The sequence below is a fragment of the Myiozetetes cayanensis genome, unplaced genomic scaffold (genome assembly GCF_022539395.1).
Source record: "Myiozetetes cayanensis isolate MyiCay16 unplaced genomic scaffold, myiCay2020 scf15, whole genome shotgun sequence".
Classification (NCBI taxonomy): domain Eukaryota; kingdom Metazoa; phylum Chordata; class Aves; order Passeriformes; family Tyrannidae; genus Myiozetetes; species Myiozetetes cayanensis.
In genome coordinates, this window is record NW_026087159.1 from 10,702,423 (window position 1) to 10,726,885 (window position 24,463).

At 42.9% G+C, this 24,463-nt stretch overlaps 2 protein-coding genes and 1 long non-coding RNA gene across 5 annotated transcripts in view; 1 reads left to right on the top strand and 2 right to left on the bottom strand.

Annotated features, from left to right (window-relative positions):
- CHRDL1 (chordin like 1) overlaps positions 1–14,740 on the bottom strand; it is a 33,930-nt gene extending 19,190 nt beyond the window's left edge. Inside the window, exons 1-5 of one of the 3 annotated variants that reach the window (XM_050310561.1) lie at positions 14,381–14,501; positions 13,377–13,491; positions 11,552–11,697; positions 9,806–9,918; positions 5,757–5,850 (exon numbers count right to left, since the gene is read on the bottom strand). In XM_050310561.1, the coding sequence (XP_050166518.1) occupies positions 5,757–5,850; positions 9,806–9,918; positions 11,552–11,648 (304 nt within the window). In that variant the 5' untranslated portion in view covers positions 11,649–11,697; positions 13,377–13,491; positions 14,381–14,501. Of the gene's footprint in view, positions 1–5,756; positions 5,851–9,805; positions 9,919–11,551; positions 11,698–13,376; positions 13,492–14,380 lie in introns of those variants that run through there. The other 2 variants (XM_050310562.1, XM_050310560.1) reach the window with 2 other exon arrangements.
- PAK3 (p21 (RAC1) activated kinase 3) overlaps positions 1–24,463 on the top strand; it is a 166,607-nt gene that overhangs the window by 12,655 nt on the left and 129,489 nt on the right. The gene's annotated exons all lie outside the window — the stretch shown is intronic.
- On the bottom strand, positions 14,979–22,147 carry LOC126637373 (uncharacterized). Its single transcript, XR_007628312.1, has 3 exons — positions 22,001–22,147; positions 20,513–20,619; positions 14,979–15,334 (listed from the first exon to the last, which is right to left on the bottom strand). It is a non-coding gene; the product is annotated as an uncharacterized LOC126637373 (long non-coding RNA).

Sequence of the window (24,463 nt, forward strand, 5' to 3'; positions counted from 1 at the left end):
CACAAGGGTCACAGTGACCTGGGATAGCACATGCTGAAAGAAACTACCCCCACTGTCACATCAAGAAGGGTAAACCACAAATATTCTAGAGCTACTTCATCACCAGAACTAAGTCCTGATTCATCATCTCATGGAAGTACAGGAACCTCTGACAGAAAACCTATTACACTGTTTCAGTACAAGGTTATCTTCTAGGGGTCAGCTATTATTTTAAATAACCTTTGTGGCTGGAGGTCCTTGGGGAATTATAGCACAGCAAAACAGACCAAATGGATTTCTTTCCTATGAAAAATTCTTTTGCTTAATTTCTTCTCTCTGCTTTTGTTTCCACTCTACATGAATATGTCACCTCAAGGTCTGATCTGAAGTCCATTGAACTAAATAGATTTGGAACCTGGCCCAAACACCTACCGTGTGTGGTATAGCGAAAAGGCAGTTTCCCCTTTCATCTCCTGTCTCGTATTTCTACCATATTACTTAGTATTTCTAGAGAGGTGACTGTATCACAGTCAGTAACTGCATCTGTTTTCAGAGAAGACTTAGTCCAAGGACTATCAGTGTTAATAGAAATCTGTTGATTGACTATAGTGGACTAGTGGATCAACTGTCAGTCTGTCTGCATTTAGCCTTTTCCCCCAGTCATGCATCAGAATCCGAATTATTACAAATCTGTGCTGTAAAAAAACATAGAGGATGTGCACAAAAGCAGTGCAATGATGCCATTTTAAAAGCAGTGGCTGAAGTTGACAGTAAATGTGGATGGAAAAGTTGTGCACTATCCAAAAACTGCAAACACAAGCTCTAAACAAAATCCATATGTGCCTCTTGGAGGTGCAGGTGTCAACGATATTAAGCCACAAAATGCTTTGCATTAAAATAACTTCAAGGACCAGGTTAAGCTCTAAAAACTCCAGGGTAATTCAGAGTTAATCACCACAGCTAGTCTTTAATATGGTCAGACTGTAGAAAGTGTATGAAATTCATTGCTTGAAGGAACTAGTAGCACCTTATCTAGGCAGTATGAACTTTCATACGGATTCAAGGCAAAGATGTAGTTTCAGTTAAAACATTCGAAAAGCTGTTGGTTGTTTTTTAGCTTTCTAGGGCTAAAGTCAAGCTCTTCACATTATTTTAATATATTTTCTGCAGCTTAATTTCCTGTGTTTTCTTTTATAGTGGCATAAAAAATTGCCCAGCAATTGCCCAGCAACTCTGAAGGACTCATAAAACACTTTCTAGGTTGCTCTACTTTAATTCCTGCTCTCAGGTTGAACTGTTATGTGAATCCACCAATCACTCTCCCGCCAAGGCAACAAATTGAGGGGAGCTTTGGTGCATTTTGAATCCTCTCTGAAACCTCTTTGAAGGTCTTGGAAGTTAATCTTGGAAAACTTCTGAGCAGCTTATCCTATCCTATCATGTCAGTCCAAAGAATGGAAGTTCTGTCATCCATGTGGGAAGATATGTATTTTGGATGCTGATGTACAGATAGATTTTTGAATTTTTATAGTCAAAAAAGCAGAATGGAAACAAGTGATAACCTCAATCTGGCTGTTATAGCAAACATTCCATATGAAGCTCGTGACAAAGGCAAATCATGAAACAAACTGAATTATCTGAGCACATTTCAATAGGAAAAAATTCGGCATCTCCCTGGAAAATGCCGGTATCATATTTCTAAATCATATTTACTTCCAAATAAACAATTTATTTACACTATCTGACAACTACCCATTGCTGGGACTCTCTCACTTGGTGATGTGAGAAGGATAAGTGGTAGCAACAAGACCTGCATAAAGAATGGAAGAGTTGGGCACCACGTGCCTTCCTCCATCCCCAAAAACGTTAGTGAATTGAAGGGTAAGAAGATAATCACTGAGAGCCTGGGAGCTCACTTCTTTTTAGGTGATATTCTCAGACCACTATTGTCAGGTACCTCACCTGGTTATCTTTAGTCCAGCTATGCATACAAGTACCACCTGGCATTGTGCTGTTATTTCTATATCTAAACAACAAAAGTACATCAGAAAAATGCTTTGAATTTAATAAAGAAAATTCGTAGTCCCAAAGAAGCTTACGCTTAAATGTGTTACTAATAATGAACATTCTTGGAAGCCAGTGTGTTTAGTCGGGGCAGCAGGCTTAAAAAACACTGGAGCCAGATGGAGTGGTTCATACATCAGCATGTAGCCTTATCTGCTGAGAAATCAAACCAGCAAGTGGAATATAGAAACCCTTTCTAAATCCTGCAGTTGTGAATTTTTGGTTTTGATGTAACCTTTTCCCATCTTAGATTTACGTATTCCAGAGTGTACTCAAAAATTTTAATCTTTGATCAGACTCTAAATGCTTTCATTTGCAATTGTTGTATGTAGAAATTATACAATCTGCAATAAATGTTCCAGTTTTAAAGGCACTGTCTGTAGTAGTGCTATAAAAGACAGCTGCAGATGAATGCTTGAAGAATTCGTACATGAAGTTTATTTTCATGACAAGAGGCAGGTGGTCTGAAGTCCACTCTAGATCAAGAGCTGATCCAGATCTAAGAATGGTGGTGAATTCTCTGCCTGACTACAAATCACCTCTCCTCTGATAATGCCTGGAGCATCCTAAAGATGGAAGGGTGGAGTGCAAGCTCAGAAGAAGAATTCCCATGTGATGTCCTTTTGGGTCTCACTATTGTGTGAAAAGAGTCTCAGTGAATGTGAACATAGTATTTTTGGTTACACGTGTGATGATAAGAATACAATTCAGATGGTAAAATGCTTTTCAGAGTTGCAAAAGGAAGGAATATCTAGATCTATACAAGACACAAGGTCTGCATTTTGCCAATTCTAGAAAGAATAGGTTTAAAAAAAAAAAAAAGGAAAAGTTTGTGATGAATCTGTGGTAGAAGCTGATAGGATTGAACCACTGGGGAAAGTAGAAGATGCTTCATAGCATGTCTGACAGCTACTTAAGATTCATGGTGTCTGGTGCCAGGGAGACAGGATACAAACACTGCATCTCTTTGTGTCAGCAAGTCCAGTGTCACTATGGATGCAGGAGGCATTAATTCCAGGGGTAGAGCAGTGCCAGCTTTTCTCAAAGGAATCCCTTCAACAGCTCCTCCACTTAGGTAGCTCAGAAGTTCAGTGTCCAATGAAAGTTGCTGCCTGCTGGCATTACCTCTGCTTCATGAAATCAGGAGGCAGTGATTTGGGCAGTTACAGTCTGCAGGGCCTGCAGAGGGGCAGGAGAAGAGCCCCAGGTCACTCTGACCAGCACTGCTCACTTCTGTAGTGCAGCCTGAGAGAGGAGGGAAACACCACATGACAGAACAGAACAAGCACTTCTGAGGGTGATTCCAGTGGATGGTTAATGGCCAGAGCTCCCACTCATACCATCAGAAAATACCCAGGGAAACCAGAGAAGTGAACTGTCTGCATATCATGGCATGTTGCACAAAAGACATTGTATACCAGACACACAGGAATGGAAAACTGGCACAAGATGTGCAAGAATGCTGGAGATTCCTCTTCAGATCAGGCATGAACATTCCCACTGAAGATGGAGCACCAAATATGATATACATAATCACTGCAGAAAGCAGAATGCAAATAACCCCTGACATCTCAGGAGATTCCTGCTTCTCTTTTGACTAACTTTGGAGCAGATCTGTCTGAGTTACAGATTCATTTAGGGTAAAAATAGACCTTAGTGGGACTCTCATTTTTAATGAGATGGTGCCCAGTTAACAATGTAATGGCCCATCATATGTAGCTGATGGACTGTAGGGGCAGCTAAGAGAAGATAATGGATCACAATTCCAGACTGGCTCATTCTGATAATTTTCTGTATTTATCAGTTCAAACTCAAAGTACAAAATTCCATCTGAAGACTATTATTAGCAAGAACTTAATTTGATAAGATGCATTTGAGAGTTTACAGGGGTCCTTACTCTTCCTTATTAGGCCATTGTAGAATGTTTTAAAATCTTGGTATGTATCATGGCATTTACAACCTTATGAACAGGAAAAAAAGCCAAATAGTTCACTACCAAAGAGCACTTGAAGCAGAAACATTCAATCTAGAAGAATTATGTTTCTATAGTAAATACTGTACAAAGATACTAAAAAATGAAAAGAGAAAGTTCCTGACTGCAGATGCCAATTACATTCTGAGTGGGAATTCTGTGATTTAACTTAATCTGTCAAAAAAGCAAGCATCTAGCATACACTATTTTCCTGTGCTCCCTCAATAATCACTGGAGAGCGACAGACATCTCCAGGGAAAGTCTTCTCATTCTGGTAATAGGATGTCACCCTCTGGGACAGCATGTTTTCAACAGCTATAAAGGGTATCTAGACGATTCCCTTGCCAATTAATGCTTGGATTACCTGGAAAAACAGGCCAATTTTTGGGCATACCAGTCCTTCTTTTGATCTGAAACACAAGAGGGGTTTGTGTTCCCAGCATTTTACCATTTTAACCAACAGTACTAGTTGGCCAGAGAAAACATACTGCCTTACAAACTTTCTGTGCATTAGAGCACCATAGATAGAACTCTGTCATCAACTAAATGCCAAAGTGTTGGATCTAGAGTTGAATAGGCTCAATCTCATCCTAGAACACAACAGTGGCATCATGGCATCAGACGAGTTACATGCTTGAAATGGTTCTTCCTTGTCACTGATTAAAAAGGGATTCTAGATACCTAGATCAAATATTGACATGCATATCTGATAGAGAGTGTATTTAATTGTCAGGGCAGATCGATCCTACCCCAGCTGATGGGTGGATGCCCTTTATTACCCAGTAAGTGCAGTGAACACACTCCCATCCCAGCTGAACAGCAACCTTCTTGTGCTCTCCTGTCCCTCTGCCATTGCCTACTGCATTCAGCTCCCAGGGTTTGGTCAGGGAACAGCTCTTTTCCTCAGACAATGAAACTCTCTGGAGAAAGTCAAAGAAAACCCCTTTCTATGATGCTGCATGAATACTCTTTTATAAGGGGTGCCACTAAGACAGACATTCAGGGGAAAAGCTCCAGTCAAATCCAGCAGCCATTAGGCCACGTCGGGAACGCTGTAACAGCCTCGTGAAAGATCCTGCTTAGCCTCTTTCATACAGTGACTCTTAATAATGAGCATATAATAAATGTACAGTCTGGAAGAATTTACTATACATATCCAATTGGATTTATATAGTCATAAACTTCTACAGCACTGCTTCTATGATTTACAACAGTCTCTACTAATTATGAAGCTGTGCCTGGACTTGAGATGTAAAAGGCAAATGTTACCAGGCTGGTTGTACAGTGATACTATTAAAAATGCACATTTGCCACAGCTATTTTCAATCGCTTCTTAACAGAGAACCATTGCAATAAGCATTTCAGCCTGCTCTTACGAAAAGCACCAAAAGCAGAAACTCAGGAAGCTTATGGGAGGGTGTTTTATTGTGATGGAGTTTAGAGATAAGGAGTGGGGAGTGGACAGTCAATGAAACTTCTGCTGTCCTTTGCCTGGATTGTAGGGGACTGGCCTTGTTAGCTTACCTGATCCCTTCCCAAATCTATACTTCTGATTCCTATAAAGAAACCACCATGGGAAATGCCATAACTTACATAGGACAAGCCTCTCATGACCTAAATGGATACAGTAGGATGTTTACTTCACAGAAGTTTTCCAGCACATACATTTAATTTTGCTGTTATTCAGCATATTAAATAACTGTTTCAGAAAGGACTGTTTGTTTGTCATTAAGAGATTTACCTGGGCACCGTGGGCAGCACAGCTGTGGTACGTGCACAGGGGAAGGACAGTGTAGACTTGGGCATCTTATTCTGCTGCACAGTACATTTCCATTCTGCAGGTGGAACATAATACATGATACTTTAATGAAATGTCTTACAAATTTCCATTTTCTCTATTCTACATCCAGATATTTAAAAAAAACCAAAAAACTTTTTACAACATTCTGGTTTCACTCACACCAAGCTAAGCCCAGACTACTTCTACTGCCTTTGAATCTATGCTGAAGGTCAGAAATCCATACAAACCCTAAAATCAGAGAAAGAGTCTAAAAATGGATTGCAACAATCTCGATTTGTCCTTTTCTTTTGAGGAGATTACGCTTAGGAATTGCATTTCCAAAACTAAGACGTGGATAATTAATGGTAGGTCTCTGAGATATCCCCTACTGAGGGTTAGTTCAAGACCACAAGAGACAATAGTGTCTGTAATTGTTCCTGAAAACTGTGGAGAGTCTTTTGTTTTCATTTTATGGGTTTCCCAGTAGACAAAAAACACCAGTTGGTAAGTAGCCATTTTTCTAAGAAATATGAGTAAGTCTTGGGAATAGGGTTCATTATTCATGTCATTAACATAATATTCTATTTGACCACATCTAAGTTTGATTTATAATTAAAACACAGGAAATTTTCATTCTCCAGTGTGTGTAACCAGAAAAGACTATCCATTTCAAATTCCTATTTCCCATCTATAATTCATCCTTCTAATTTAGCTCTGAGTTGCTCATGTTTATAGCAAGAAAGATCTTTCAGCATGAACACTGATACTGTGCTATGACTAGTTTTAGGTGGTGTCAGGACCAAACCCACTTCATTTTCATATGCCTTCTGGAACATTGAAATGTTTCCAGGGGAGCTGCAGACTTCCTTAGACAGCAGATGTATAGGCCTTTCTAGTCATCTCTTTCAAAATAATTCATTGACTCCTAAATATCTGCAGACCACAGGCTGGAATCATACTGTTAGATCATTGCTAGCCACTAACTATATTTGTGCATCTGCTTTGGAAAGAGACACTAAAAATGGTATCACCATCTGTTTCCAATGATGACTGAAATGAAATATACTGATTTTGTTGAGGAGGGGTAAATTTTAGGCTGTAGGACCTTCACAGGATAGGGCCTATCCCTGGTCCACACAGCTCCTTGCCCAGCAGACCCTCACCTGAGAGCCTGTCAAGCAGTGCTGTGGAAGAAAGGCTGGCACTGCCTGCTGAGCTGGCTCCACACTGCTGGCTTGTCCTGTTCCATGACCTCACTCCCTCTTTCATTTTACGTCCTGCAGAATCTCCTGAGGTGAATGTTTACTTTCTGTGCATGATCAGCTGGGACTAAATTTTGCAGGGCCAACTTTGCTGCTCCGCTCTGCCAGCAGGACCCCACTGTCTGCAGCAGGACAGAACTGCTTTAACTGATCTTGTGCTCAGTGAGACCGATCTTACACTTAAATTCACAGCAGTATTTGGGAGACCAAGCCCTGCTGACCAGAGCAGCACTCAAGTGCCTGTTGGTCTCTGTGAGCCAGGGCCATGATCAGCATTTCTGCATCAGGTACCAAAGAGAGTCAGTGCATCTCTTCCCGAGCTGGGCTATCAGTGCTGAGTGTGGAGAGCAGTTGGTTTAGCTCCTGAAGTCTGCAGATCTGACTGGGAACACAAGCAAAAAGTTGCTGTATTTTGGAGAGTAAAATAATGATCTGACAAATTGTGAGTGCTCAAATTTACTTGACAGTAACAGACAACAGGCTCCACTGTGAACTGGGGGCAGGAGGAGGGGTTGTAAAAGAAAGGGGGAACAGAGTGAGAACACTGAATTATGTTCAGTTTTACTCTGGCTTAAGTATGTAAATTCTAACTTGTAAAAATACAATACTGCATACACACAACAACAGGAAAGTTGTTGTTGTTTTGGTTTGGTTTTTTTTTAAATTCCAGGCTGAATAATTTGCTCTCTGTTTAGTTAGTTAATTTGGCTCATTTTTTTTCTTCAACACTGGAATTGTCTGTGCTTGGGGGAGGGACAGACAGACTGTTGTTTAGAGACAGAGCATGGATCAGACATCTCTGTGTTGCCTGGCTGATATGACTTGTTTTGGGCAGAGATCATCTGGATCGTGGTGTTTGAGGCAATCAAAGACATTTTGATCACACTGATGATGAAGATCCCTGGGGATTTCTTTGTTTTTCTCTGAAGTGTGAGGGAATCAGTTGCTGCTTTAGACTCTGTACATATCCTTTGCCCCCTTTGCCTCACTGACAGGGAATCATCGGTGGGTCACACTCAAGTCTCTCTTATTTGCTCTGTGTGGCACACTTAAGTTTAATTTTTTTATGCTGGTTTATGGTCTGTGCTTGTGCTATGCCATGGCAGGTTTTCTAATGCTTTTATGTTGTTAAAATTATAAATTTTAAAGGTTTCCAGAAGGAATCAGGAGCTTTTACTGTAGGTCAGCGTTCTGAGGGCATGTTTTTGGCCAGGACAAAGCTCAAATGAGTGGCTGGATGCTGCAGTTGCTATTTAGAGTCTTCCTTCCAGACAGCAAGAGTCACATCCCAGACATCCCTCAGCATCTTCACTGCTGAAATAAACCCAGGTTACTTTTTGCACCCTCCCAGTACACCAAAGGTAAAACACAGCAAACAAGGGACTAGAGTTGAGTTCACTCCTGAGTTCATGTACTGGGGACTGCCATCAGCAGTTTCCATCTTTACTAAACCTTCTGCCCTGAACTGTCACTTTGTCTTCAGTGCCCAAGTGTGAAGGAAAGAAATAAACCAGACTCTTTGTTGGAGCCTCACGGTGTGTGGGTGTGTGTGGGTATGTCTGGGTCCCAGCAGTGCTGTTCTCTAGAGGAGCAGACCATGCACTTTCCCATCCCTCCAGACTCTCTGACATCTTCCTAAAAATCACCGAGCAATGATTTGTATCCAGATCTCTAGGGTTTCCAGTTAATTTAATTCCCACCCAAGTCATATCCTTACAGCAATTTAACAAGCATTTTACTCTGCATAGACTCTTGGGCAAGTTTTCAACTTTGCATATACATCAGCAAAAGATGAGTGGAAACTCCTTTTTTACTCTAAACAAGGAGTTTTCCTACTCCCTTTTTTTTCTTCTCTTACAGCTGCATTCTGCTGCACAGATCTGAGCTGCAGCCAAGCTTGTGGGACTACTGTTTGTGCATCTCTGCACTAAATTGTAGTAGCAGATTCCCTCAGAGCAAATGCTGCACAGGGGCCCAATATTTTACACTTGCAGGAAGGGAAAATAGCCAGCAATACTTTATTCTGCATTAAATACAGCAGACAAAACTCAGCATCTGGAGTGTCTCATGTGTTAGTGATTAAGATCCCTTATTGTTTATTTTAAAGTACTCCAAGGGACATATTCTGCTCTCATTTTCCTGCCTCCCTCCACCAGCTGGATATTACATCCTATAGGGATCTCTGACTGCTGTGTTTTCACATCAGCCATCTACTGATGGGAGTCAAGGACCTGTCCTTTCACTTTCTATCCAATTCTCTGGGCTCCCCATACCCTTTTCTCATGTTTCTTTCACTGACCTTTTCTAACAATGATATCTAAGCCTGTTCCTTCAGCACTTTAAGGCAGTAGATGCTTTGACTGTGGAAATGCCTCTTTGGCACTGTAGACAGATCAAAGCACCACCAAATTCAGGTTAAATATAATCATCCATATTGATGGAACAGCAAGGATAATATTTAGGTGGTGGGGCCTGATTAGTCAAGATGCAATGCTCAGCATTGACAAGGCTTCTGACTAGTTAAGGAGCTGTTTTGTCTATGCCATGCAAGTATTTTTTGCCATTATTGGCCTTCTCTATTGATTTTTTCCCTTTGTTAGGATCACCTGCCTCTATTTCCTGTAGCATGATCAGGACCCACTAGTGAAAACAGGTTTGGGCTTTGTCAAATTGTAGCTGCAACAAAAAAGATTCTAGTCAATGAAGTAAGTAGAAGAAGTTGTGAGATCAATCAGTCAGCAGTCCTACCTCTGAGCAAAGACAATTAACGCAGTAAACAAGGCCATAGGGTTCCAGATAAGGATGCCATCTTTCTCCTACACGATACTTCTTATCTTGAAACACACAGTATGTATCTGAATCTGTAAAACAGTAAAGAATTGGAAGAGCTATGAATGAATGTTCTGTTCATACAAAGTGAATATTTGGGTGTGCAGAGTTTTCTGTAAACTGTTCTTTCTTTCTTTCCCTGGAGAATCACACAATGGAAACATCCTTAGTTTCACATGTTGTTTTTTCTAACCTCTCAAACCAAAATAAATGATGTGGCCTCCCATCTTTCCAAAATTTCAGCTCCTAAAAGAGCTGATAAAATGGCTGTCATACAGGTGAGTTTATCCTTCCACCTGCAAAAACAAAGGCTAAGATCCTGTTTAGGTAAGAAAATTAAAGTGGCTCCTCACTCAGACAGACTTAGAGGAAACAAAACCTTTTCAGGGCAAACCCAGAGCAATGGGCCCAACTCTGGGATATCCCAGTTTGTACTACAGAGACATCTTGAACAAGGGGCCTGTAAAGGGAAGATAAATGCACTGTGCTTACACTGCATGTTCAGTAACTCCATATTTTAACAATCTAAAGAAGAAGTTTGTCCTAGTATTTCAGAACAATTTGTGATACCCATATATCTGTCAGACATTACTGTCCTGTCTCTCCCTGTCACATTATGGTTTCACATTGAAAACTCAACTCTCTTTGATAAAAGGGTATTTCTCATGTGTTTCCATGTGAGAATTGCTTCCTGTTGTCTTAAGGATATCCAAAGTCAGGTTATTTTGTTACTATCAGTATAGATGATACTTCAGGGTATCTAACAAAATACATGTCTTGCATGTGATCATCCAAGCAAGGGACATTCTTCACATTTACTGGGCTAGAAGAAAGTACTAAGAGCTGGGGACTGTTAGAAACTGTGATCTGCTTTCTCTTCATACAGAAGCATGACAGATGAAATGCAGGATATGAGAAAGCAGACAACTGAAGTGGAGGTTGATAATTTCTGACACAGTTTTTTTGAACCGGGATACCTGCCCCTGGTTTTCCTGTGAGTGAGTTCAGCAGGGCAGGGGGCCTTTCTGCAACTCATTCTTTCATCCAGAAAGCTATTAACAGGAGCAGTCAATAACTCCTGCACTTATTTGGGTAGTTATTCCTCCTTGCCATGGTTTCTGTAATGTGTTAACATCTCCCAAGGATAACAGGCTTTGTAGAAATACTCCCTCTGTTTTGTTTGTATTCTTTTCAGTTCTTCTCATCAGGTTTTTGACAGTGCTTAGACTCTTAATTTCTCAAAGGATGTACCTAATCCAGTTCATATGAGGTTGTTTTTACAACACAACAGAACAGTCTTGGACGAGCTTTGCACTGGTTGAAAACTTCAGCATAATAGTCTTACACATGGGACAGATTCCAGATAATCTGTCAGATGTTTACAGAGGTTACTAAAATGGAATTAAGCACACTCTTGACTCAGGATATCTGAAATAAAACAGATTCTCCAGTTGATGTTTTATGTTCTTTGTGATGCACTGTAACCTGTGCAGCTTTAGGAAACTGTGCCCCAAATGTGGGTGTGACCTGATTCTACTGAATGCAGCATTAGGAGGAGGAAGAATGTTAGAAGGTACAGGACATTCTTTTCTGAATGACATCTGAAAATAGAAGGAAAATGTCCAGTTTAGGTGAAAGTGACAGCTTTGTTTGAAGTCTACTTACGTTTTACTTGTTCTAGTTTACCTCCATCTATGAAAAGGAGACAGAGAACGCCAAAAAAGATAAAATGAAAATCCTCCAATATCCACTTTTTTCTCATCTTTATCAGCAAAAGCAAAAGAAAGAGCCTCCAGGTAGAGAATGTAGAGCTGTTGAGAAGAAAAGATTAAAGTAATTAAAATAAAATCTTGTAAGATACTCAGTGATTTCATCCAGCACACAGAAATCTTAAATTGTCCGAACAAAAAAGTCTGTCTGTATCGTGGATCTTCCTCTCATGGAAACAGCTTTGCCTTCAGATCATTTCCTTTTTGGAGAAGGGGCCACATGTTCTTGTAGGGCATCTCTTTTGGGTGTATCTCAGGACACACAGGTGTCAGTTTTGACATGTTTGCTCGTGGTAAAATTAACTTTGGGTGTCCCTGGAGTCCTGGCCTTGCACTATGGGAATCCCTGCTCAGGGTGAGCCCCTGGCCACGCTGCAGTCACTGGGAGTTTTCCTCACCGCATCTAATAGGCTTCCACCACTATTCAACTCGCCCCTTCGCCCCTCTCCCAACCACTATTGTTCTGTGACTGTGTATAATTAATTTTTCTAGAGTTAACCCTTCCCTTGCCTTGATAGCTGAGAGTAGAATGGGGGAATGACAAGCCATCTTCATTCCTGCAGATCTTTAATGTCAAAATCTTGCCTATGGAGCAAAGCTTAATGTATTCTTCTCTGTGGGGTGCAGATGTGGTATTGTTCTCGCTGCATGTGCCATTCTGTTTATCTTTTTTTCTCATTTTTTAAAGGTGAATAAGAAAATAATTAAAGTAGAACTTCTTTGGTTTTGATAGCCAACCTAAGATTCTGAACTGAGAACTATTAACTGAGAACTATTTTGGTGCTTTGCTGTTTGTCAGAATTCATTACAGAAGTGTTTTCTTCCCAGAGTGCACTTGTCCATAACTTACAATGTTGGAATGATTTGGGGTTGATATTAAGAGCCTTGATATGGATTCACTATTAGTTTTACAAAAGTTTCAAAAAACCAAAAAGAGTCACTACTGGAAAGATAAACAATGTGTTTTGTAAACTGATTTGACCTCTTCAGATTTCATGTAAATAATAGAACTGCACAGGAATATGTTTCAGGTCACAGGTAATCAAGGCAGAAATAATAATTTATATATGTATAGTCAAAATTGAGTGGTGGATAACTTAGAGAAACTCACTAAACAGTAAGTTAATGAGCCCGTAAAATTAAAATCTTCTAACTATAACTGTTGAGTACTAGGATAGTACTGTAACAAAGTGATCTGATTTTATCAGTGGTTTTATTGCTTTTGTCTGTATTCCCAAAACACAACCAAAATGGACATCTTCCTTAACTAATCAAGCCTGTACAACTACTCTGTCTGTACTCAGAAACCTCATTCAAAATAATGCAAATTGCATCTGAAAAGATATTAAGAAACAAAACAAACCAAAAGCACTTTTTTAAAAGCACGATCCCCCTGCAGTAACAAAACATAACTTTCCATTTCAACTTTGGGAGTTGAGAATAATATTTCAATTTCAGAAGAAAGGTTTAAGTAATTTTTTCCTTTCAACATATTCAAATCACATAGGACATTCCAAAGCCAAACATCCTTTTAAAAACCTGTTTAAAATTAAACCCTCATAATTTAGTCCCAGGACATCATGCATGCCTTTAGAACAACAGTAGCACATCACTGAGACTAGAAGAAATGTGAATGCTTAAATATTTTGGCCTTCTTGGGGGTTGCTTAACTAAACAATAATTATCAATGGCACACAATTCTCCTTTGTGCAGCACTTTACCTGTTAGCTAGGTTGGTTAGATGGAACAGAAAGGCTCAGAAATCCATCCATTTTAAATGTCAGGTCTTCAAGAGGAAGAATATTTTAAAACTTGGACGGCTTATACTCAGAAATGCTGCACAGTAATGTGAGATGGAGGAGTTAATAACAGAAAGGGGATGGAGACTTTTGATGTCTTTCTTAATTCTCTTTAATTTCTGTATTGTTGTTACTCCAAATATAAACACATACTTTTCACTATTAGCACACTCCCTTTATTTCCCCAAAGGGCAATGTCCTAAAAATATTCCTGTATTTAAATAATCTCAGTTAGGATTAACCTGTTAATTATTGGTGTGTTTTCTGCATAGCAGAAACAATGAAAGTGATCCCCTTCTTCCAAAAATTACTTAGTGAAATAACGCGGATGGGGCTCTTTTTAACGCCTCGCCCTCCAAAGATTCCAGTTTGGTAACTACAAGAGGCAGTGTCCAACCTCGCCACGTTTTATGATTAATGAAAAAAACCCAACGAAAATAGCGAGAAAAGGCAGTGCCGAGGGTAGCTGGCAGAGGCTGCGAGGCGCGGGGCTGCGGCGATGGAGCGGCGGGGACAGCGGTCCTGCCCCGACGGCCGCGCTGCCCCTGCATCATCGCAGCGGAACCAGCTCCCTCCGCTCTCCCCGAGGCTTTATCCCCGTCAGGGCAGGCTGTGAGCGGGCGGGTCTCGCCCTGAGCCGTGGCCGGAGCCTCCCGGCTCCCGCTGCTCGGACACAACAGCCGCCCCTTGGGCGCCTGCCCGGGAGCGCCCGCAGCCCCGCCCGGGGCCGGGAGGGGAGCTCGGGCCGGGGGTGCCCCCCTGCCCCGGGCCCGGCCAGGTGCCCGCGGTGCCCCCGGGGGGTGACACGGGCCGGACGGGCAGCCCGGGGGGCGTCGGGTGCCCCCGCTGGGCTGCCTGTGCCGCAGCTCCGGCAGCGGGACCGCGCCTTCCCCGGCGCCGCGCCTCGGACGGCAGAGCTCACAAACCTGGGGCAGGGATGGAGGCCGCTCCGCTCCACTCGGGGACCGCCGCCAACAGCGCTGGGACACCGCGCCGCTCCGCGCTCCGCTCCGCCGCGGGACGGCGGGGCTCCGGCCAGGCGGATCCGCTGCCCGCTCACGTTGCCATCGTCTTCTCCAGCGGCTTTTAGGTCTCTCCTTCGCTTCGGTGGCGAGGGGGCGAGCAGGGGAACGACGGGGTCCTGCCGCCGCCAGCCCTCGACTCCCGACTGATGGATGGGAGCGGGGAGGGAGGGATCCGCTACTCCCGAGCGGCGGGAGCGCTGCGGGGCGGGCGCTCCGGAAGGTCCCGGGCTGGGGCACCTGCCACCGCCTCCTGCCCCGGCGGGGAGCGCAGCGAGACCCCGCGGCCGGAGGATGCCCTGGAGCGCTGGAGCGGCGGCGGGAGGCGGGGTGAGCGGGGCCGCCTCCCGCCCCGGCCCCGCCGCGCCCGCGCCCCGCGCCCCGCGCCGGCACCGCGGCCTGACTGACACGGCCGGGGAGGGGCCGCTCCGCCCCGGGGGGCGCCGAGAGGGGCGACCCCGCACAGGAGCCTCGGAGCCCGCCCGCCTTCCGCGCTCCCCTTCCTCCTGCGGGAACCACCTGCGGGCAGCGGCACCCGCGCCCGGGCGGAGGGGCCGCGCTCCGGTCCTTCGAACGGGCTGCGGGCTGGGTGACAGAGCCCCACGGGCGGCTTTCTTGGAGAGAGGACTCCACGCCGAGACGGCTCTTTAATGGGCTTGTCCCAGGCAGGGTGCCCTGCGGAGCAGAGCCGACCGGAGTTAGCATCCACTGACACCTTCTGCTGATATCCTCTGCTCTGATTTATTGTGTTAGAAGGTTTCAAGGTCACATTGAGATTCTAGTGGAACTAAATTAAACCCATGACTCATTATATGCTTGGTCAAACATTCTTTTTCTGTCTTCTTGTAGCCCCTGTAACTAATAAGAAGAGATCAGTGAACTCTTGACAAATGATCTGAGAAAAAGGGTGAGGTATGAAAAGACATCATGTGGAGAAACAAATTACAACCTATTTCCCGTAGTTTGGGACCAGGGTGTTTGGGGAGCACTGATGGGAGGTCATACACCTCTCATGCTTGGGAGACATTTTCTGAAGGCTGAAAATTGAGCAGAACTTTCATTTCTTCCATTGTATCTTAGCTAGACAAAATACTGAAGGTACAGTGTGTAGTGAAATCTTATACTGCATGAGAAAGGGATAGATGACTTACTAAGGGTTTTGTAGTGTGACTTCATGAGTAACCAGGGCTGTGTGTTAGTCAAATGCAACTTCATAACTTTTAATATTAAATAAGGAAAAGAGAAAGCCCTGGAGCTAAGCATTTTGAAAACACTGCTCCATGCCTACTTCTGTGTCACTCTGCTACTCTTTGCCGTGCTGTGCACTGGCAGCAATCCATGTTCCTAAGGAAAAATCCTCACTGAAAGTGCTTATTCCTGAATGTGATGGCTACAGTTTCAGGCTGATAGTTTTGGAAGAGCCACTGTATGAAAGAGGGATGGGCAAACGGAGGAAGTAATCAGAAATATGACTGTAATTTGCACATGAAAGCAGAGAACCTGTGCTGTGCACGCTCTGGTCCCACAGAGGTATATTCATGTTCATGGAGGGAAGGATTAAGTGTATGCACACATTATTCTAAATCGTGGGGCTGTAGTTATGTTCCTTTAGGTGTTGTGCTGGGTTAGGCTTTAGGTGGGTTCCTTTAGGTGTTGTCCAGGCCCAGCCTGTGAGATAAATTGTGCCTGAATAACAGACACTCAGATCTATGACTGAAATGGAGCTGTTGCAAATCTTTGTCAGTAGGAATCCCACAGGTCTTTGTAGACAGTCTTGATAGTCTGGGTTTATAGCATCGACACGACTTTGGTAGATGCAGCTTTGGGCCTGGGCAGAGCTCAGTTTTACTGTGTAGATGACAACTCCAGAACAACTCACCCAACACAGCTACCCACCTCTGTCAAGCTTCCTCCAGACAGCCAATATCGCATGTATTTCCTTCTCTGTGCTGAGACAAAGCCCAGTGTGTGTAAAGACAGCAGTAAGTGTTACAGTGCTCTTTATGCATAGTCAGTGTAGTAGTAATGAGAAATGAAATATTTTCTATAGACTGTGTGACCTGAATTCTTTTGCAGAGAGATTCTTTGAAAAGAAATTCCTTATTTGGCCTGAAGAGTGCTTTGGAAAAGTTGCTACAGATGCCAGCACTTCCCACTGCATTCTGTAAGACTGTTTCAGAAGATGATGGTGTCTAATGGTCTCTGGAGATACTAATTCAGGTGTAAGACCTTTGCTGAACGTGGAGATGTACAAAACAGATTCCTTTTCCCACTCTTTGTCAGATTTAGGCTGTAGAGAATTGGCTGAAAGAGCCTTTCTCTCAAGTGAGGGCTTGGGACTCAATGAATGGGCGATTTGGGGGAAACCCAGACTTCCAAAGGCAGGCTGCCCCAGCCTGACTCCTATTCCTGATCCTGCTGCTCAAGCTGTGCTGCTCATCAGTTGCTGGGACGTCCCTGAGGGCTTTTGAGTGATGATGCAGTTTAACACTGTCAGGGTCTGCCTCTTTCTTGGTCACGTACAAAGGCTGCCTCTGTGTCCTGTCATTCATCTTCCCATGGCTTGGTGTCACAGCGAGGGTTACGCTTGTTAGGCCAAAGCCTAATGTGGCACATGCTGGACATTGTCCCTGAATGGAACGTTCACAGGTGGCTCTCAGTGAGTGACCCTGGCTGAGCTGGCAGGGTTTGCCAGTTCCTGTGGATCCTGCTCATGCTGCACCCGTGCCCAAGCTGTTCCTCATTTCCCAGCTCTACCCAAGCCTCACCCAGGAGTAAGTACAAGTACAAACCAGTACTCTTTGTGTCTCACCACAGCCTGTTATGCTTTGTCTTGTCTCACAGCTAATACAGCCCCATCTTAGGGGGTCTGTCTTGTTCCCCTCAGGCCACAGCACTGATGGGACTTACATCTCAGCACTGGGCTGTTACTGCAGCATGTGAAGTTCAGGGCTGCTGCACACATGTGACACAGAGAGCTCTGGAAGGCACCTGATATGTAATTGTTACCCTTCATGCTGCCCACAACTCACTGCTTGAATATGCTCTGCATCATAGTTGTCCAGACAGGAAAGAATTGCTGCTGCTGGTGAGCATTAGAGATTCAAGGATGCCCTAAATTTTTAAAAGCACAGAGATTCAGCCATGTAATTCTCATTACAGATAATGGAAGTTAAGCACCTAATAATGTGACATTGACAGTGGAAGTCCAGGTCCCTGTGCTGTGCCTCACAACAACTGAGCAGCATGAAGGTATCCTGCTATTATTTCTCAGTTAGAGTGAGGGGGAAAAGAACAGGATAAAAGATTCATGCCAATGCTAACATGTTTACACACCATGTAGAGTTTTCTTATTTGGAACAGACATGGAGCTCTGAGAGATGTGAGACACATGACACAACTCCCATTTACCTCCCTGTCTTTTTTTTTTTCCTTCTGTTTATGTATGGTCAAATTTTCACCCTAGAAAAGTATGAAAGGAAGTTCTTAATGTAATGAATTCCTTTGGTTTTTTGCAGTCCTATAAATTCAGTGAAGCTCTTTGGAAAATGAATCTTAAGATGCTAAAAATTATTCCCAGGATTCTATAAAAATGTCTAAATTAGTTTTTGTGGTTTGGATCAACCCCCCCCCAACTATCATACTGGGAATACAGTCTGGATGTTCACCAAGCAGTCTTCACATATACTGTTCAACAAAGAGGGCTTCAGATGTGCATAATTTTGTGATTATGGCATAAGATGGTCATGAGCATTCTCCACCCTCCTGTTCATTCTTAGCACTGACTTCATCCACAGTGGACTCTAGCACTAGAAATTAATTAACTTACTTAGCAGTGAGACAGATGGATGTAGTGAACCAGAGACTTCAATTCAGTTTGCTAAACAACAACAGCATTACATAAAATGTCAAATTGCAGCCCAATTCCTCATTACTTTGATGTGGATGTGTTCAGCTGGGACTGAAGATTAGCTGAAAATCTTTCATTTTTCTGTGGAAAAATGCAAATGAAAGGCACATCTCTAAATTCCACTTCCAAATACGCAGGTGAGAAGAGGTCACAAGAGGTGCCAGCAGCAAACATGAAAATGCAGGAGAAGGGAACCACACCATTTTCCATTCCATCATAGAGCAAATGATGCTTTTCTGGGTGGGATGTCAAGAATCCCAGTGTGTGGGTATAGAATAGGTACCTGCACTCAGAAGTGAGGCCCTCCTGAATTTTGCATTGATTTCAAAGTCCTCATTTTCATCTGTTTCTAATCTAATCTAATCTAATCAAATCTAATCTAATCTAAACAATTCAGATATTAATAAGATACCTATTACCACCACAGAGTGCAGCTGTAATTATGATCCTATAATTCTCTTTCATATCTGTAATGTGAAAGACTGCAAGGCAATTTGTAGGAATATAGATTTTTTTGGTATACTCGTGAGCTGCATGAGCTTCCCTATTGTGTATCAAAACACTCGTACTCAGTGCTTTACTGAGAGTGAAACAGCAGTGAAGTGTCATCACCAAAATATGTAGAAGCAAATGCTTCTCAAACTTTCAAAAGAGCCCAAGGAATCTGCACAAACTACACTGAAATTGTGAAAGGGCTGATTTGTGTTACATTCACAGAAAGTTTTCCTCTCTGTCATCCCTTCTCTTGTACCTTCTTACTCAGAGAGCTGAATGTCCAATTCAGAAATTCTTGAACAGGTACATCTTACTGTCAGAGGTGCATTGTAATCTTTGACAGAAACCACTGATTTCTAACCTATCCTCTTTGTTAATCTAATTTACCTATTAAAAAAAGATTTTGTAGCTGTGCCAGATTTGGCTTTTGTCTTTTTCTAGTCATAGTAGTAATGAATTTCTTTTGTGTTATTTAATCTTGTATTGAATGGAATGAGTGTTGTAGGCACAACATCAGTAAAATAGTTGAGAATAAAGCTCTAAATTCCTAGTTGATTCAAAAAACTGAAAGGGCCATTTTTTTTTTTCTCGAGACAGGAAGTCCAAATCTTCAGTCCAAACTCTCATCTATGATTCCTGTCTGAACAGTGTTTTGTGGGCAGGAAGCCTGCACTACTTACAATTAGTGCTTCCTCCAAAGTGTAAATCCAGATAGCATGTGACAACATCTCAGTGACTATTTTCAGCAGGTGAAAAGCAGCATCAAAGAATCTGTATAAGTGATTATTTCTGATTTCTGGGAGCAGCTTCACCTTCATTGTTTTTTCACTACCCCACATTCTTGAAAGCAGCAGCAGATGGTATAGTCCACATAAAAACAACAGACATTCTTTCTTGCCATTGCACTTGTTGACTAGAATCACACCTGGTAGAAATTTGCTGGAGTTTTGCACTTACTGAAGGTTTAACTATGCATGAGAAAAGCAGGAACAAATCTTACAGACTGATCATACCACGATAAAGATCCACTTGCTGAGGCATTTCTTTGCAGCTGAGATCCACCAGATAAACCCAGCCAGTCCTGTCTCCCAAGGCATGACAGAAGGAGTCAAGGCAGGCTGAGTGAGGCTCCAATTGCAATTCAAATATACTTTTATAAACCCTGATTAGTGCTGCTAATCTGGCCTTGGTAAGCCAGAGACAATAACAACGAGGTTACCGAACACCTCGGGTATTATGTAATTCTTTTGCTTAGAAACTTGCTGGTGTGAGAGTGCTTTTGAAACCCATTAGTAAAACTGAACTTGCCAAATGAGCCTTCTCTAGGGAGAACAAAGTCAAATATGTGCCAGCATGGAGCCAGAGCCTGCCAGGGGCTGAGCACTCGCAAATCCCATTGCTACCAGCGACGGCCGAGGACGCAAAGTCCTCTGTGTAACTGAGCTCAGTTGTAAAATGGACTGATAGCTGTGGAGCTGTCTTTGCCACCGGTAACAATATTGTGCACTTACTCATAACAGACCCAAATGCCTTGACTTGCACTGAATTGTGGCTCCAGCCTGCTTGGTTCTGACTGCAGGCTTAGGAGAAGCCCCGCTGTCCTCACAGAGTCTGACTGAGGGGGCACTCACCAGCACTGAGTTAGGCCAGACTGGGGGACCGCTCATCTCTCTTGTTTAGTTCATAAAGCCAGTCTTGAATTTTTCTTCACCAGAAGATGGTGATCACATAAAGAAAACTGTAGGGAGAAAGGGAGAAAATGGCCAAGTTGTGTCAAAAAGTCACAATGAATTTTCAGCAGAGGATGGGAACAGTGGAAATGTCTAAGAGGACACTGGTGCAATTAGAAATGGCTCTTTGTGAATAACTATCCACAGAAAAAAGTTTAAAATGAGGAAAGGGGGGGTTTCATTTCATCATTAAAAGCATCAGTATAAAACACATGGAGTAAAACAAACAGTGAAGACACTGTTGCTTGTGGGCTGGCTTTTTAACTATTAATGGAACGTCACAGAACAAGAGTTTCTTTTATTCTTTTTTTATCCCAGCTCCCTGCTTTCAAGGTTCTTGTGTGAACATGCAGCAGTTTGCAAGGCTGTGAAATTATCAGACCTGGACCAGTGCCAGTACAAACCAATTTATTGGGGTCCAGCAATTAACTAAAACCTAGAAAGCTTGATTAATTGTGGCACTGCTCAGCAGGGAACATTGAGGGAAAAAAATTAGACTTAACTCCATGCAGTGTCTCTGTTCCATATACCAATTTACACTATATGTAAAGAAAAGTTTCTTCTCTGTAAATACCCTTAGTACATTCTTTTGCACCATGTACAAAGAATAGTTACAATGCCATGTGGGAAAATGCTAGTTGGTGGCTCTCTGGATAATCATTTCATAATAGCTCTTACCCTGTTACAATTTTTGTGCTGCTGAATTAATATCTCATTGTAACTCCAACAATGGGATATATTATTTTAAAACATTGTTTTGTTAAGCTTCTCTCTGGAGGGGCATAGTGAGAATCCAGCACTGCTCTGCTTCTTTATATTTCCTCAAACATTTATGTGTACAAGAAAGATGAGGATTTGGTAGCTGTTCAGAATTATTTGGGATAGAAAAGCAGCAAACAAAAAAGTTGAGCTGAGAACCAATTTACCAGGGCAGAGTATGTTAAATGAAATGCAATCCTGTAGTCTGAGGAGACAGACATTATGAGAAGCGATTACAAAGTGCAATTTAGGTGTTAGCTGATTTTATTAGGATAGTGTTAACAAATAGTGTCCACATAGGTTGTTTTATTGTAGGGCTTATCACAAAACTCTATGCATAAGCCAGAATTTAAAAATTTCATTCCCAGATGATTTAGCGGTCCATGAATCACCTTTAGTATAGATTACTGAGAATAAAGCAAATATTTCAGCTCAGTGTAATGCACAGTGTATTGTAGTGGATAGTAAGAAACACTGGATATACTGATTCATCTTAGTTCCTCTTACATCAAAATGATTCAGTGGTTAGTAATGGAAAAAAAGCTGTCTGAAGATAAAAAAGCAGTGGTCAAAGAATTGTCACCCCTGCCCAGTGACAAGGAAAAGAAAGATACATGCAAATGTTTTTACCTTTTCAATATCATTTTGTATCCTAATCTGCATCCAACCGCGACACTGTCACATTCTCAGATTTAAAGAGTGCAGTCCACAGACAGGGCTAAATCACATTAGGCAGCAGTGATAATGGAGCCCGGGCATGCAGAACATCCAGGCAGGCATCTAGCTGGGGCTCTGGGGTGATTTGGGACATTCAATGAGGTAGGAAGGGCTGTCTCCTCCAATTTCACTGTATTTATTGGGGATTTAATATATTTTTTTAAAGATATTTGCAGTGGAAATCAGTTTGTCGGAGGTCATCTAATTGAATCTACAGCCCTGGCAACCCTTCACAAAGGCTGCCAGGAATGACCGAGTTGCTAATGTTTAACTGTGAATACCCAGCAGGGGTCCTCCCCAGGCCTGAATACAGTCAATTATGTTATTTTTCTAAATATTAGTGACTCAGCTGTCTCTGCTTGTGAAGAGTTGCCAGGGTCACAGATACAATCAGACAGATCCTCCCCCCACTTCACTTCTAAGAGATGGGCAGAATCTTTTAAATATCGCACCGAATAATCCTGAGGAAGAGGGAAGGGATCTCCGAGGCTGTGCTGCTTCTCCGGGGTGGTTGCAAACAGTCTCGTTGGTTTGAGGGGCTCCAGGGGCCGGGCAGGGCAGTGTGGAAGTGCCTGGGGGGAGCAGTGCCGGGCGTGAGCAGCTCACAGGTCTGTGATGTAAATACGGAGTTCACAGTTTGGCTCAGCGGGCACTGGGACTGAGATGTGGCAAAAGGCAGAGGTACCAACAGCTTGTCTCACCCTTTGAATACTTCTTTGTTCTTTCTGTCCTCTACACTCCCCTCCACTTCTCCTTGTGCTCCAAATATCTCTCTGGAAGGAATGTTTCCATGTACCATAACAATTCAGATTTCCATTTGCCTCATCATTGAGAAACTCAGAGTGGTGGCTTAGGAGAGCATCCCTGGTCCCGAAGGCTCTTCACTGGGACTTACAGGTGCCCCAGCAGCCCCGCTCCTCTGACCTCCACACAGAGCTCTGCAAATATTTTAGGTTTTTGTTTGCAGCTTCCTTAGTTTTTGCCAAAAAGACCCTTTTCCAAAGCCCATCCTTCTCCAGAAACAGCATCCCTATCCCTGTGGTCCACAGCCCAGCTCTTCTTATCTGATCAACAGTTTTTGGAAGAAGGGAAAAGTCTTTCTAGAGCATTTGAGTGCCAGTGTATCGTTTTGGCCCAAGTTTGAGGTAGTGCTTTGGAGTTGGCAAAGTTTTCTAATTTACTGCTGTTAAATTTTATCCAACTTTAGGAATATTATGTGGATGTGGCCAATCTCCAGCTATTCTGAATCCATTGCAAATACTTGCCAGCATGTGTCCAAGTATAATCCAATTTTGATGTTTTTAATGCCGATACAATTTCCCTATAAGTACCCTCGGGCCTGGCATCTGAAGTGCAGTGAGCAGGAGTTCAGCTGTTCGGAGCCCAGGCCCCAGGAGATGAGACCTTTATTCCTTTGGGTCCCTGTCTGTCCTAGAGGTGGAAAGCCCAGACTGGGTCTCTAATCCCTCCTGATGTTGCATCTCCGACTTGTTGAACATAAACAGTATTTCATGTGCGAGTGAGGCTCCAGACATTTCCTTGGAATGAGCAGAGCATCCCGAGTCATGAGGTGTCTTCTGCTGTTTGACATCAGTACACTTCAGATCAGGGTACCAATGTTCCCGCTGTGTTACAAATACAGTAGCTGGATAAAGCTGCAGTGAGAGCAGAACTGAAGTTTCAAATGTTTCAGTGCTGAAGAGAACTTGACTTTGAAAAATGAGACATTATCGAAAGGGTGCCTTTGTAGCTTGTTCTTGCTGTAAAAACAGGGAGGAAACCAAGGCACCTTCTGTTAAAGCTGGAGTTTCCCCTGGCTGGAGCTCCCCTACAGAGAAGGAAAATAACCCAGCAAGAGAGAGGAGGCTCTCTGTGTTTAGACAGCCTGTCCTGATCTGCATGTGCCTCTCAGGAGGAGGAGTTCCCTGGGAAGGTTTTGATGTCTGGCTAATTACCAAGGCCAATGTCTCCCTCCTTTAGGAGGATATGGTTTGGGTAGCTGTGGCACTCTAACCAAAGAGGAGAGGGTTTCCTCAGTGTTTTCGTTTTTCATTTGTAGCCTTCTCCCCAGATTGTTGTCATGATGGGTAAATACATAGTGTTAAGTGCTGTCCTCAGGCAGGAATGAGGACTCCATTGTGGGAAACAGGAATCTGGATGTTACTAATGTTGCAGAGTTATGTGTGACCTATTTTGGTTGCAGAAATGATCAGGTCAACAGCATCCTATCTTGTGCTCCAGCTCATATAAGTACTCATCAGTGATGTAAATGGTGATGTCCATTGCTATAAGCAGCTGGCAAACAAAAAAGAGAAATGAAAATACTCCCAACTTCTGTGTCAGCAAATACAATTTTCAGTTAAGAAATAGGAGAAC